Source organism: Mytilus edulis, chromosome 2 (genome assembly GCF_963676685.1).
Source record: "Mytilus edulis chromosome 2, xbMytEdul2.2, whole genome shotgun sequence".
NCBI classification, from domain to species: domain Eukaryota; kingdom Metazoa; phylum Mollusca; class Bivalvia; order Mytilida; family Mytilidae; genus Mytilus; species Mytilus edulis.
This window is the reverse complement of record NC_092345.1, coordinates 97,620,444-97,633,478: the sequence shown is the minus strand read 5'-3', so window position 1 is coordinate 97,633,478 and position 13,035 is coordinate 97,620,444. Positions and strand designations below refer to the sequence as shown.

General features: G+C 32.1%; 1 protein-coding gene across 1 annotated transcript in view; it reads left to right on the top strand.

Annotated features, from left to right (window-relative positions):
* Positions 1 to 13,035, top strand: part of LOC139513596 (mucin-3B-like) — a 204,456-nt gene that overhangs the window by 122,650 nt on the left and 68,771 nt on the right. Inside the window, exons 116-130 of the mRNA XM_071302241.1 lie at positions 33 to 295; positions 1,046 to 1,184; positions 1,726 to 1,890; positions 2,453 to 2,715; positions 3,465 to 3,603; positions 4,145 to 4,309; positions 5,551 to 5,813; positions 6,563 to 6,701; positions 7,243 to 7,407; positions 7,969 to 8,231; positions 8,981 to 9,119; positions 9,661 to 9,825; positions 11,067 to 11,329; positions 12,080 to 12,218; positions 12,760 to 12,924. Coding sequence (XP_071158342.1) covers positions 33 to 295; positions 1,046 to 1,184; positions 1,726 to 1,890; positions 2,453 to 2,715; positions 3,465 to 3,603; positions 4,145 to 4,309; positions 5,551 to 5,813; positions 6,563 to 6,701; positions 7,243 to 7,407; positions 7,969 to 8,231; positions 8,981 to 9,119; positions 9,661 to 9,825; positions 11,067 to 11,329; positions 12,080 to 12,218; positions 12,760 to 12,924 — 2,835 coding nt within the window. The remainder of the gene's footprint in view (positions 1 to 32; positions 296 to 1,045; positions 1,185 to 1,725; positions 1,891 to 2,452; positions 2,716 to 3,464; positions 3,604 to 4,144; positions 4,310 to 5,550; positions 5,814 to 6,562; positions 6,702 to 7,242; positions 7,408 to 7,968; positions 8,232 to 8,980; positions 9,120 to 9,660; positions 9,826 to 11,066; positions 11,330 to 12,079; positions 12,219 to 12,759; positions 12,925 to 13,035) is intronic.

Here is a 13,035-nt window from a genome sequence, read left to right as displayed (position 1 = left end):
TCTATGTATGCTATTGCTATTTGAACTTGTAGGTTTTGAAACTTGTCCTGATGATTCGCCAAAGGGCTCATTAACTTTGGATAGTGTGACTTCAACAACGACCCCAGATGGTGCTGAAAACGCTTTGAAACCTAAAGGGTGGAAACCGTCACCTGGTGACACAAGTCCTGTTTTAGAGTTAAAACCAACTGACACTACTCCGATAATGAATATTGCTGTTGAAACAGAACTTGTTGACAGTGTTGTTTTCAAAATTTATAAAGACGGCGTTTTAGTTGAGGAGAAGACTGTTAAGGTATGAACATAAATAATTATCATCTTATGGTAATATCAATGAAACAATGAAAAAGAAGACAACTCCAATTCATTATCTAAACAGAGCACGAAAAGCAGTTCTGATATTCTAGTACAACCAAATAATGTTGAAAAATTACGTTACATCATACTCTGGTGTCGTTGGTTAGGCCATTAGGTTTCTTAGTGTAAGACCATATACATAAGTGTTTGAATTTTGTGTATGGACTTTGTAAATAACTAGCGCTGTATTTGCATCGTATTAATGGTTCAATATTAAATCAAATTTAACTGGAAAAAAGTTACCTTCTAAATGATGTTGTTTTCTTGCATTCTTTGTTCATACGTTGTTTACAATCAGAAGTAAAACATTCATAAACAGAATTTACGAAATTTGTAGTAAAAGAAGGATTATTGTAAAATTTTGGCTTGTAACATCGACTAAAGGTAAAAATGATATAAAAACGATTTCATGTTTTTTTAACATAAATTTTAGACGATGAAGTCAATCAATTATGCACATGGTCAATAATTAGGAAAATTCAACAAACTTTCCAATCATCACAGAAACAATTATATGTTTTGCAATTTAAAGTTGCATTTAGCCTTAACTGGTCTGTCATAAATCAACACTATATATGTTATTTCAACCATTTATGGGGCATGTACCAATAAATGACACTTGACTATTCAATATAGTATTCCATTAAAGGATCATTAATACATTTCATATGGCTATGTATTTCAATAGGTAAAACCAACTGGTGTAGCAGAAGTGGAATTTAAAAAACCTGTGTTGGCTGACGACATAAAATTGACGATCATACCAGTAACAACTCCTAATGTTGCTCCGGTTTTAAAAAATATTGTCGTGGAGGGTTGTATTAAAGGTAACTACTGTTGTTGTGCTTTTTGTACAATAAAATTAACACAATTAAATTTGATAAACTGCTCTTGTAAACCCAATAAAATTATAACCAATATATACAAGTGCATTCAACCTTATATTTTCCATATTTCATTCATTCATATGTATTGATGATAGATATTGATAAATTTAATCCTTAAATCCTTGATATTTTAACTATACCAATTTATCTATTGTGTTAATTTGTAATTATTTGTCAAAATGGATTGAACATGTTGAGGTTGAAGCTGTTATGAAGAAGGCTACTGAAATAAAAAGAACTCGGTTGTTTCAAATTGATCAAATGTGATTTAACTTATATTACTAATAAAACAACTTCCATGTCATTTTGAAATATGACAGTGCCGGCAAATACCACATGTTCCCTTTTACATATATAATATTTCAGCTTCATTAGCGAAGGACAAATCGACAACTTTATTAATATATGAAATCAAATTTGTTTTTAGTTATATATGCATGTGTTAAAATATATGTACTAAGCCTGTGATTTTTTTCTGTAGCTGTGACCACAGGACAACCGGCCACAACACCTACATCGTCTCCTGTGTTTACCTCTGTGACACCCTCTACAGCGTCAGCCCCAACTACTGGCACTCAAGCTGGAGCCACAGGAACAAGTCCACCTTTGATTCCAACAACCACAGGACCCGCTTCTACAACTACAGGTATATTATTAGTCAGAAAATCTGAAACTAATTATCAACAAAACAATTTCCTGACGTTATTTGTACAGTTTCAAGTTTAAAAGTTCGCTACAAATCTCTTTATTAATATTGTCCTGGTACATCTTTTTCGTTTTGTGAAACAGCGTTAGTTATATTGGATGAAATTTTAAAAGTTGTTTCACATGACAAATATTTTGTTTTCCTCGCTCTTTAAGCCCTAAACATCGTCGGTTTATTTTGGTGTAAATTCTGGTAGCGCTTTCATAAGGAATATATATTTCCCATTTACTTCAATGTTCCACATCTTCTCAATTGGACAAATATTCAGGGTCTCGACATTCCAATACGACTAGTGGTCTGTCAAACATTTCGTTTGCTAACAGGTCAAACTTTTGAACGAAAAGCCCTTATGATATTGCAGGAAGTTCGATAAAGATTACAAGATGATCACTATCTTGCTGTTGTCAATAAATGAATATGTCAATATTAATAGTAACTAACAGTCATCCATCATATAAATTCCTAATATTCGGATTTATACTAATGCTATGTGGTTTTTTAGGGTTGGAAATTTGTCCGGATGATTCGACAAAGGGCCCAATAACTTTGGATAGTGTGACTTCACCAACGTCTCCAGATGGTACTGAAAACGCTTTGAAACCTACAGGGTGGAAACCGTCACCTGGTGGCGATAATCCTGTTTTAGAATTAAAACCAACTGACACTACTCCGATAATGAATATTGCTGTTGAAACAGAACTTGTTGACAGTGTTGTTTTCAAACTTTATAAAGACGGCGTTTTAGTTGAGGAGAAGACTGTTAAGGTATGAACATAAATAATTATCATCTTATGGTAATATCAATGAAACAATGAAAAAGAAGACAACTTCAATTCATTATCTAAACAGAGCACGAAAGCAGTTCTGATATTCTAGTACAACCAAATAATGTTGAAAAATTACGTTACATCATACTCTGGTGTCGTTGGTTAGGCCATTAGGCTTCTTAGTGTAAGACCATATACATAAGTGTTTGAATTTTGTGTATGGACTTTGTAAATAACTAGCGCTGTATTTTCATCGTATTAATGGTTCAATATTAAATCAAATTTAACTGGAAAAAAGTTACCTTCTAAATGATGTTGTTTTCTTGCATTCTTTGTTCATACGTTGTTTACAATCAGAAGTAAAACATTCATAAACAGAATTTACGAAATTTGTAGTAAAAGAAGGATTATTGTAAAATTTTGGTTTGTAACATCGACTAAAGGTAAAACTGATATAAAAACGATTTCATGTTTTTTTAACATAAATTTTAGACGATGAAGTCAATCAATTATGCACATGGTCAATAATTAGGAAAATTCAACAAACTTTCCAATCATCACAGAAACAATTGTATGTTTTGCAATAAAAAGTTGCATTTAGCCTTAACTGGTCTGTCATAAATCAACACTATATATGTTATTTCAACCATTTATGGGGCATGTACCAATAAATGACACTTGACTATTCAATATAGTATTCCATTAAAGGATCATTAATACATTTCATATGGCTATGTATTTCAATAGGTAAAACCAACTGGTGTAGCAGAAGTGGAATTTAAAAAACCTGTGTTGGCTGACGACATAAAATTGACGATCATACCAGTAACAACTCCTAATGTTGCTCCGGTTTTAAAAAATATTGTCGTGGAGGGTTGTATTAAAGGTAACTACTGTTGTTGTGCTTTTTGTACAATAAAATTAACACAATTAAATTTGATAAACTGCTCTTGTAAACCCAATAAAATTATAACCAATATATACAAATGCATTCAACCTTATATTTTCCATATTTCATTCATTCATATGTATTGATGATAGATATTGATAAATTTAATCCTTAAATCCTTGATATTTTAACTGTACCAATTTATCTATTGTCTTAATTTGTAATTATTTGTCAAAATGGATTGAAAATGTTGAGGTTGAAGCTGTTATGAAGAAGGCTACTGAAATAAAAAGAACTCGGTTGTTTCAAATTGATCAAATGTGATTTAACTTATATTACTAATAAAACAACTTCCATGTCATTTGGAATTTTGACAGTGCAGGAATATAGCACATGTTCCCTTTTACATATATAATATTTCAGCTTCATTAGTGGAGGACAAATCGACATCTTTATTAACAGATGAAATCGAAATTGTTTTTTATTTATATATGCATGTGTTAAAATATATGTACTAAGCCTGTGTTGTTTTCTGTAGCTGTGACCACAGGACAACCGGCCACAACACCTACATCGTCTCCTGTGTTTACCTCTGGAACATCTTCTACAGCGTCAGCCCCAACTACTGGCACTCAAGCTGGAGCCCCGGGAACAAGTCCACCTTTGATTCCAACAACCACAGGACCCGCTTCTACAACTACAGGTATATCAATTGTCAGAAAATCTGAAATTAATGATTAACACTAAAAATTTAAAAGTTGTTTCACATGACGAATATTTTCTTTCCCCCGCTCTTATAGCCACAAACATCGTCGTTTTTTGTGGGGTGTAAATACCATTACATAAACAGCTCGTTAATTGAACAAGTGATTAACAAATCACTTGGAAACTCAACAGATACCCCACGACAGGTACAAATGAGGACATCCTGTATAATTATAGGTTTCTTATATGTTCAATTCAGTTTCAACAAAAGATAAACAAAACTAGATGTTTAATTCATTGTATTGAATACTTAAATTGCCTGAGGTTCTAACAATCAACGTTATATAACTTGGTCTCTCAAACAGATCTTCATGTAACCTCTTTTCAAATTACTAGTATCAGCATCAATTTATTCAGCAATATTAGCAGGGCTTCCAACTTATTGTGAAACTACCTATTCTAGAATCTAATGAATAAAATGCAAATAGTAAAAAAATCAACATTCCGTGAGGGTACATTCAAGTTGAGACTAGTTCTTCAAGCAATAGTATCAAAGTATTTGACTTTTCTATTATTAACAGTTGTATCTCCCATATCGAACTAACAGACATATTGAATGAGATGGTCCTGCTTTGTTTCTTAAGAAAGAAAGGCCATAATTGTTAATTCAAATGTCTTGACTTAAGGAGGGGATCGTACTGTGTACCAACGAATTACCCTAATAGAAACAATACATTCTCTGAAAAAGGTATTATCGAGATGCTTGATTTTTGAATTGACAAGTAATTATAGTCAATTCCTCAAATATAGTTTAGATATCTCGTTTCTAGATATTGAAAAAATGTAAACTATGTTAGGCTAATTTTACAAGTTTGATTTCTTTTTTTAAACTGGTCGATTGATTGATTGAATAGAAATGTAACCTTTTTCCATGGTACCATACTAAGATAAAATCGTGGAATACAAATATCGACCGAAAGGAAAATTAAAGTAGTATCTTGTCCATCAATTAACTTGTTTGGGTTAAACTTTTGACATCACTCATCCTCTCAATCGGACAAATGTTAAGGTTCTCAACATTCCAATACCACTATTTTCTTTCACATGTTTTGTTTGCTAACAGGTCAAACTTTTGAACGAAAAGCCCTCCTAATCTTGCAGGGAGAATGGTAACTATCAGCCATTCATCATATGTATTTCTTGTATTTCTATTTATGCTATTGCTATTTGAACTTGTAGGTTTTGAAACTTGTCCTGATGATTCGCCAAAGGGCTCATTAACTTTGGATAGTGTGACTTCAACAACGACCCCAGATGGTGCTGAAAACGCTTTGAAACCTAAAGGGTGGAAACCGTCACCTGGTGACACAAGTCCTGTTTTAGAGTTAAAACCAACTGACACTACTCCGATAATGAATATTGCTGTTGAAACAGAACTTGTTGACAGTGTTGTTTTCAAACTTTATAAAGACGGCGTTTTAGTTGAGGAGAAGACTGTTAAGGTATGAACATAAATAATTATCATCTTATGGTAATATCAATGAAACAATGAAAAAGAAGACAACTCCAATTCATTATCTAAACAGAGCACGAAAAGCAGTTCTGATATTCTAGTACAACCAAATAATGTTGAAAAATTACGTTACATCATACTCTGGTGTCGTTGGTTAGGCCATTAGGTTTCTTAGTGTAAGACCATATACATAAGTGTTTGAATTTTGTGTATGGACTTTGTAAATAACTAGCGCTGTATTTGCATCGTATTAATGGTTCAATATTAAATCAAATTTAACTGGAAAAAAGTTACCTTCTAAATGATGTTGTTTTCTTGCATTCTTTGTTCATACGTTGTTTACAATCAGAAGTAAAACATTCATAAACAGAATTTACGAAATTTGTAGTAAAAGAAGGATTATTGTAAAATTTTGGCTTGTACATCGACTAAAGGTAAAAATGATATAAAAACGATTTCATGTTTTTTTAACGTAAATTTTAGACGATGAAGTCAATCAATTATGCACATGGTCAATAATTAGGAAAATTCAACAAACTTTCCAATCATCACAGAAACAATTATATGTTTTGCAATAAAAAGTTGCATTTAGCCTTAACTGGTCTGTCATAAATCAACACTATATATGTTATTTCAACCATTTATGGGGCATGTACCAATAAATGACACTTGACTATTCAATATAGTATTCCATTAAAGGATCATTAATACATTTCATATGGCTATGTATTTCAATAGGTAAAACCAACTGGTGTAGCAGAAGTGGAATTTAAAAAACCTGTGTTGGCTGACGACATAAAATTGACGATCATACCAGTAACAACTCCTAATGTTGCTCCGGTTTTAAAAAATATTGTCGTGGAGGGTTGTATTAAAGGTAACTACTGTTGTTGTGCTTTTTGTACAATAAAATTAACACAATTAAATTTGATAAACTGCTCTTGTAAACCCAATAAAATTATAACCAATATATACAAATGCATTCAACCTTATATTTTCCATATTGTATTCATTCATATATATTGATGATAGATATTGATAAATTTAATCCTTAAATCCTTGATATTTTAACTATACCAATTTATCTATTGTGTTAATTTGTAATTATTTGTCAAAATGGATTGAAAATGTTGAGGTTGAAGCTGTTATGAAGAAGGCTACTGAAATAAAAAGAACTCGGTTGTTTCAAATTGATCAAATGTGATTTAACTTATATTACTAATAAAACAACTTCCATGTCATTTTGAAATATGACAGTGCCGGCAAATACCACATGTTCCCTTTTACATATATAATATTTCAGCTTCATTAGCGAAGGACAAATCGACAACTTTATTAATATATGAAATCAAATTTGTTTTTAGTTATATATGCATGTGTTAAAATATATGTACTAAGCCTGTGATTTTTTTCTGTAGCTGTGACCACAGGACAACCGGCCACAACACCTACATCGTCTCCTGTGTTTACCTCTGTGACACCCTCTACAGCGTCAGCCCCAACTACTGGCACTCAAGCTGGAGCCACAGGAACAAGTCCACCTTTGATTCCAACAACCACAGGACCCGCTTCTACAACTACAGGTATATTATTAGTCAGAAAATCTGAAACTAATTATCAACAAAACAATTTCCTGACGTTATTTGTACAGTTTCAAGTTTAAAAGTTCGCTCAAATCTCTTTATTAATATTGTCCTGGTACATCTTTTTCGTTTTGTGAAACAGCGTTAGATATATTGGATGAAATTTTAAAAGTTGTTTCACATGACAAATATTTTGTTTTCCTCGCTCTTAAAGCCCTAAACATCGTCGGTTTATTTTGGTGTAAATTCTGGTAGCGCTTTCATAAGGAATATATATTTCCCATTTACTTCAATGTTCCACATCTTCTCAATTGGACAAATATTCAGGGTCTCGACATTCCAATACGACTAGTGGTCTGTCAAACATTTCGTTTGCTAACAGGTCAAACTTTTGAACGAAAAGCCCTTATGATATTGCAGGAAGTTCGATAAAGATTACAAGATGATCACTATCTTGCTGTTGTCAATAAATGAATATGTCAATATTAATAGTAACTAACAGTCATCCATCATATAAATTCCTAATATTCGGATTTATACTAATGCTATGTGGTTTTTTAGGGTTGGAAATTTGTCCGGATGATTCGACAAAGGGCCCAATAACTTTGGATAGTGTGACTTCACCAACGTCTCCAGATGGTACTGAAAACGCTTTGAAACCTACAGGGTGGAAACCGTCACCTGGTGGCGATAATCCTGTTTTAGAATTAAAACCAACTGACACTACTCCGATAATGAATATTGCTGTTGAAACAGAACTTGTTGACAGTGTTGTTTTCAAACTTTATAAAGACGGCGTTTTAGTTGAGGAGAAGACTGTTAAGGTATGAACATAAATAATTATCATCTTATGGTAATATCAATGAAACAATGAAAAAGAAGACAACTTCAATTCATTATCTAAACAGAGCACGAAAGCAGTTCTGATATTCTAGTACAACCAAATAATGTTGAAAAATTACGTTACATCATACTCTGGTGTCGTTGGTTAGGCCATTAGGCTTCTTAGTGTAAGACCATATACATAAGTGTTTGAATTTTGTGTATGGACTTTGTAAATAACTAGCGCTGTATTTTCATCGTATTAATGGTTCAATATTAAATCAAATTTAACTGGAAAAAAGTTACCTTCTAAATGATGTTGTTTTCTTGCATTCTTTGTTCATACGTTGTTTACAATCAGAAGTAAAACATTCATAAACAGAATTTACGAAATTTGTAGTAAAAGAAGGATTATTGTAAAATTTTGGCTTGTAACATCGACTAAAGGTAAAACTGATATAAAAACGATTTCATATTTTTTTAACATAAATTTTAGACGATGAAGTCAATCAATTATGCACATGGTCAATAATTAGGAAAATTCAACAAACTTTCCAATCATCACAGAAACAATTGTATGTTTTGCAATAAAAAGTTGCATTTAGCCTTAACTGGTCTGTCATAAATCAACACTATATATGTTATTTCAACCATTTATGGGGCATGTACCAATAAATGACACTTGACTATTCAATATAGTATTCCATTAAAGGATCATTAATACATTTCATATGGCTATGTATTTCAATAGGTAAAACCAACTGGTGTAGCAGAAGTGGAATTTAAAAAACCTGTGTTGGCTGACGACATAAAATTGACGATCATACCAGTAACAACTCCTAATGTTGCTCCGGTTTTAAAAAATATTGTCGTGGAGGGTTGTATTAAAGGTAACTACTGTTGTTGTGCTTTTTGTACAATAAAATTAACACAATTAAATTTGATAAACTGCTCTTGTAAACCCAATAAAATTATAACCAATATATACAAATGCATTCAGCCTTATATTTTCCATATTTCATTCATTCATATGTATTGATGATAGATATTGATAAATTTAATCCTTAAATCCTTGATATTTTAACTATACCAATTTATCTATTGTGTTAATTTGTAATTATTTGTCAAAATGGATTGAAAATGTTGAGGTTGAAGCTGTTATGAAGAAGGCTACTGAAATAAAAAGAACTCGGTTGTTTCAAATTGATCAAATGTGATTTAACTTATATTACTAATAAAACAACTTCCATGTCATTTGGAATTTTGACAGTGCAGGAATATAGCACATGTTCCCTTTTACATATATAATATTTCAGCTTCATTAGTGGAGGACAAATCGACATCTTTATTAACAGATGAAATCGAAATTGTTTTTTATTTATATATGCATGTGTTAAAATATATGTACTAAGCCTGTGTTGTTTTCTGTAGCTGTGACCACAGGACAACCGGCCACAACACCTACATCGTCTCCTGTGTTTACCTCTGGAACATCTTCTACAGCGTCAGCCCCAACTACTGGCACTCAAGCTGGAGCCCCGGGAACAAGTCCACCTTTGATTCCAACAACCACAGGACCCGCTTCTACAACTACAGGTATATCAATTGTCAGAAAATCTGAAATTAATGATTAACACTAAAAATTTAAAAGTTGTTTCACATGACGAATATTTTCTTTCCCCCGCTCTTATAGCCTCAAACATCGTCGTTTTTTGTGGGGTGTAAATACCATTACATAAACAGCTCGTTAATTGAACAAGTGATTAACAAATCACTTGGAAACTCAACAGATACCCCACGACAGGTACAAATGAGGACATCCTGTATAATTATAGGTTTCTTATATGTTCAATTCAGTTTCAACAAAAGATAAACAAAACTAGATGTTTAATTCATTGTATTGAATACTTAAATTGCCTGAGGTTCTAACAATCAACGTTATATAACTTGGTCTCTCAAACAGATCTTCATGTAACCTCTTTTCAAATTACTAGTATCAGCATCAATTTATTCAGCAATATTAGCAGGGCTTCCAACTTATTGTGAAACTACCTATTCTAGAATCTAATGAATAAAATGCAAATAGTAAAAAAATCAACATTCCGTGAGGGTACATTCAAGTTGAGACTAGTTCTTCAAGCAATAGTATCAAAGTATTTGACTTTTCTATTATTAACAGTTGTATCTCCCATATCGAACTAACAGACATATTGAATGAGATGGTCCTGCTTTGTTTCTTAAGAAAGAAAGGCCATAATTGTTAATTCAAATGTCTTGACTTAAGGAGGGGATCGTACTGTGTACCAACGAATTACCCTAATAGAAACAATACATTCTCTGAAAAAGGTATTATCGAGATGCTTGATTTTTGAATTGACAAGTAATTATAGTCAATTCCTCAAATATAGTTTAGATATCTCGTTTCTAGATATTGAAAAAATGTAAACTATGTTAGGCTAATTTTACAAGTTTGATTTCTTTTTTTAAACTGGTCGATTGATTGATTGAATAGAAATGTAACCTTTTTCCATGGTACCATACTAAGATAAAATCGTGGAATACAAATATCGACCGAAAGGAAAATTAAAGTAGTATCTTGTCCATCAATTAACTTGTTTGGGTTAAACTTTTGACATCACTCATCCTCTCAATCGGACAAATGTTAAGGTTCTCAACATTCCAATACCACTATTTTCTTTCACATGTTTTGTTTGCTAACAGGTCAAACTTTTGAACGAAAAGCCCTCCTAATCTTGCAGGGAGAATGGTAACTATCAGCCATTCATCATATGTATTTCTTGTATTTCTATTTATGCTATTGCTATTTGAACTTGTAGGTTTTGAAACTTGTCCTGATGATTCGCCAAAGGGCTCATTAACTTTGGATAGTGTGACTTCAACAACGACCCCAGATGGTGCTGAAAACGCTTTGAAACCTAAAGGGTGGAAACCGTCACCTGGTGACACAAGTCCTGTTTTAGAGTTAAAACCAACTGACACTACTCCGATAATGAATATTGCTGTTGAAACAGAACTTGTTGACAGTGTTGTTTTCAAACTTTATAAAGACGGCGTTTTAGTTGAGGAGAAGACTGTTAAGGTATGAACATAAATAATTATCATCTTATGGTAATATCAATGAAACAATGAAAAAGAAGACAACTCCAATTCATTATCTAAACAGAGCACGAAAAGCAGTTCTGATATTCTAGTACAACCAAATAATGTTGAAAAATTACGTTACATCATACTCTGGTGTCGTTGGTTAGGCCATTAGGTTTCTTAGTGTAAGACCATATACATAAGTGTTTGAATTTTGTGTATGGACTTTGTAAATAACTAGCGCTGTATTTGCATCGTATTAATGGTTCAATATTAAATCAAATTTAACTGGAAAAAAGTTACCTTCTAAATGATGTTGTTTTCTTGCATTCTTTGTTCATACGTTGTTTACAATCAGAAGTAAAACATTCATAAACAGAATTTACGAAATTTGTAGTAAAAGAAGGATTATTGTAAAATTTTGGCTTGTAACATCGACTAAAGGTAAAAATGATATAAAAACGATTTCATGTTTTTTTAACATAAATTTTAGACGATGAAGTCAATCAATTATGCACATGGTCAATAATTAGGAAAATTCAACAAACTTTCCAATCATCACAGAAACAATTATATGTTTTGCAATAAAAAGTTGCATTTAGCCTTAACTGGTCTGTCATAAATCAACACTATATATGTTATTTCAACCATTTATGGGGCATGTACCAATAAATGACACTTGACTATTCAATATAGTATTCCATTAAAGGATCATTAATACATTTCATATGGCTATGTATTTCAATAGGTAAAACCAACTGGTGTAGCAGAAGTGGAATTTAAAAAACCTGTGTTGGCTGACGACATAAAATTGACGATCATACCAGTAACAACTCCTAATGTTGCTCCGGTTTTAAAAAATATTGTCGTGGAGGGTTGTATTAAAGGTAACTACTGTTGTTGTGCTTTTTGTACAATAAAATTAACACAATTAAATTTGATAAACTGCTCTTGTAAACCCAATAAAATTATAACCAATATATACAAATGCATTCAACCTTATATTTTCCATATTTCATTCATTCATATGTATTGATGATAGATATTGATAAATTTAATCCTTAAATCCTTGATATTTTAACTATACCAATTTATCTATTGTGTTAATTTGTAATTATTTGTCAAAATGGATTGAAAATGTTGAGGTTGAAGCTGTTATGAAGAAGGCTACTGAAATAAAAAGAACTCGGTTGTTTCAAATTGATCAAATGTGATTTAACTTATATTACTAATAAAACAACTTCCATGTCATTTTGAAATATGACAGTGCCGGCAAATACCACATGTTCCCTTTTACATATATAATATTTCAGCTTCATTAGCGAAGGACAAATCGACAACTTTATTAATAGATGAAATCAAATTTGTTTTTAGTTATATATGCATGTGTTAAAATATATGTACTAAGCCTGTGATTTTTTTCTGTAGCTGTGACCACAGGACAACCGGCCACAACACCTACATCGTCTCCTGTGTTTACCTCTGTGACACCCTCTACAGCGTCAGCCCCAACTACTGGCACTCAAGCTGGAGCCACAGGAACAAGTCCACCTTTGATTCCAACAACCACAGGACCCGCTTCTACAACTACAGGTATATTATTAGTCAGAAAATCTGAAACTAATTATCAACAAAACAATTTCCTGACGTTATTTGTACAGTTTCAAGTTTAAAAGTTCGCTCAAATCTCTTTATTAATATTGT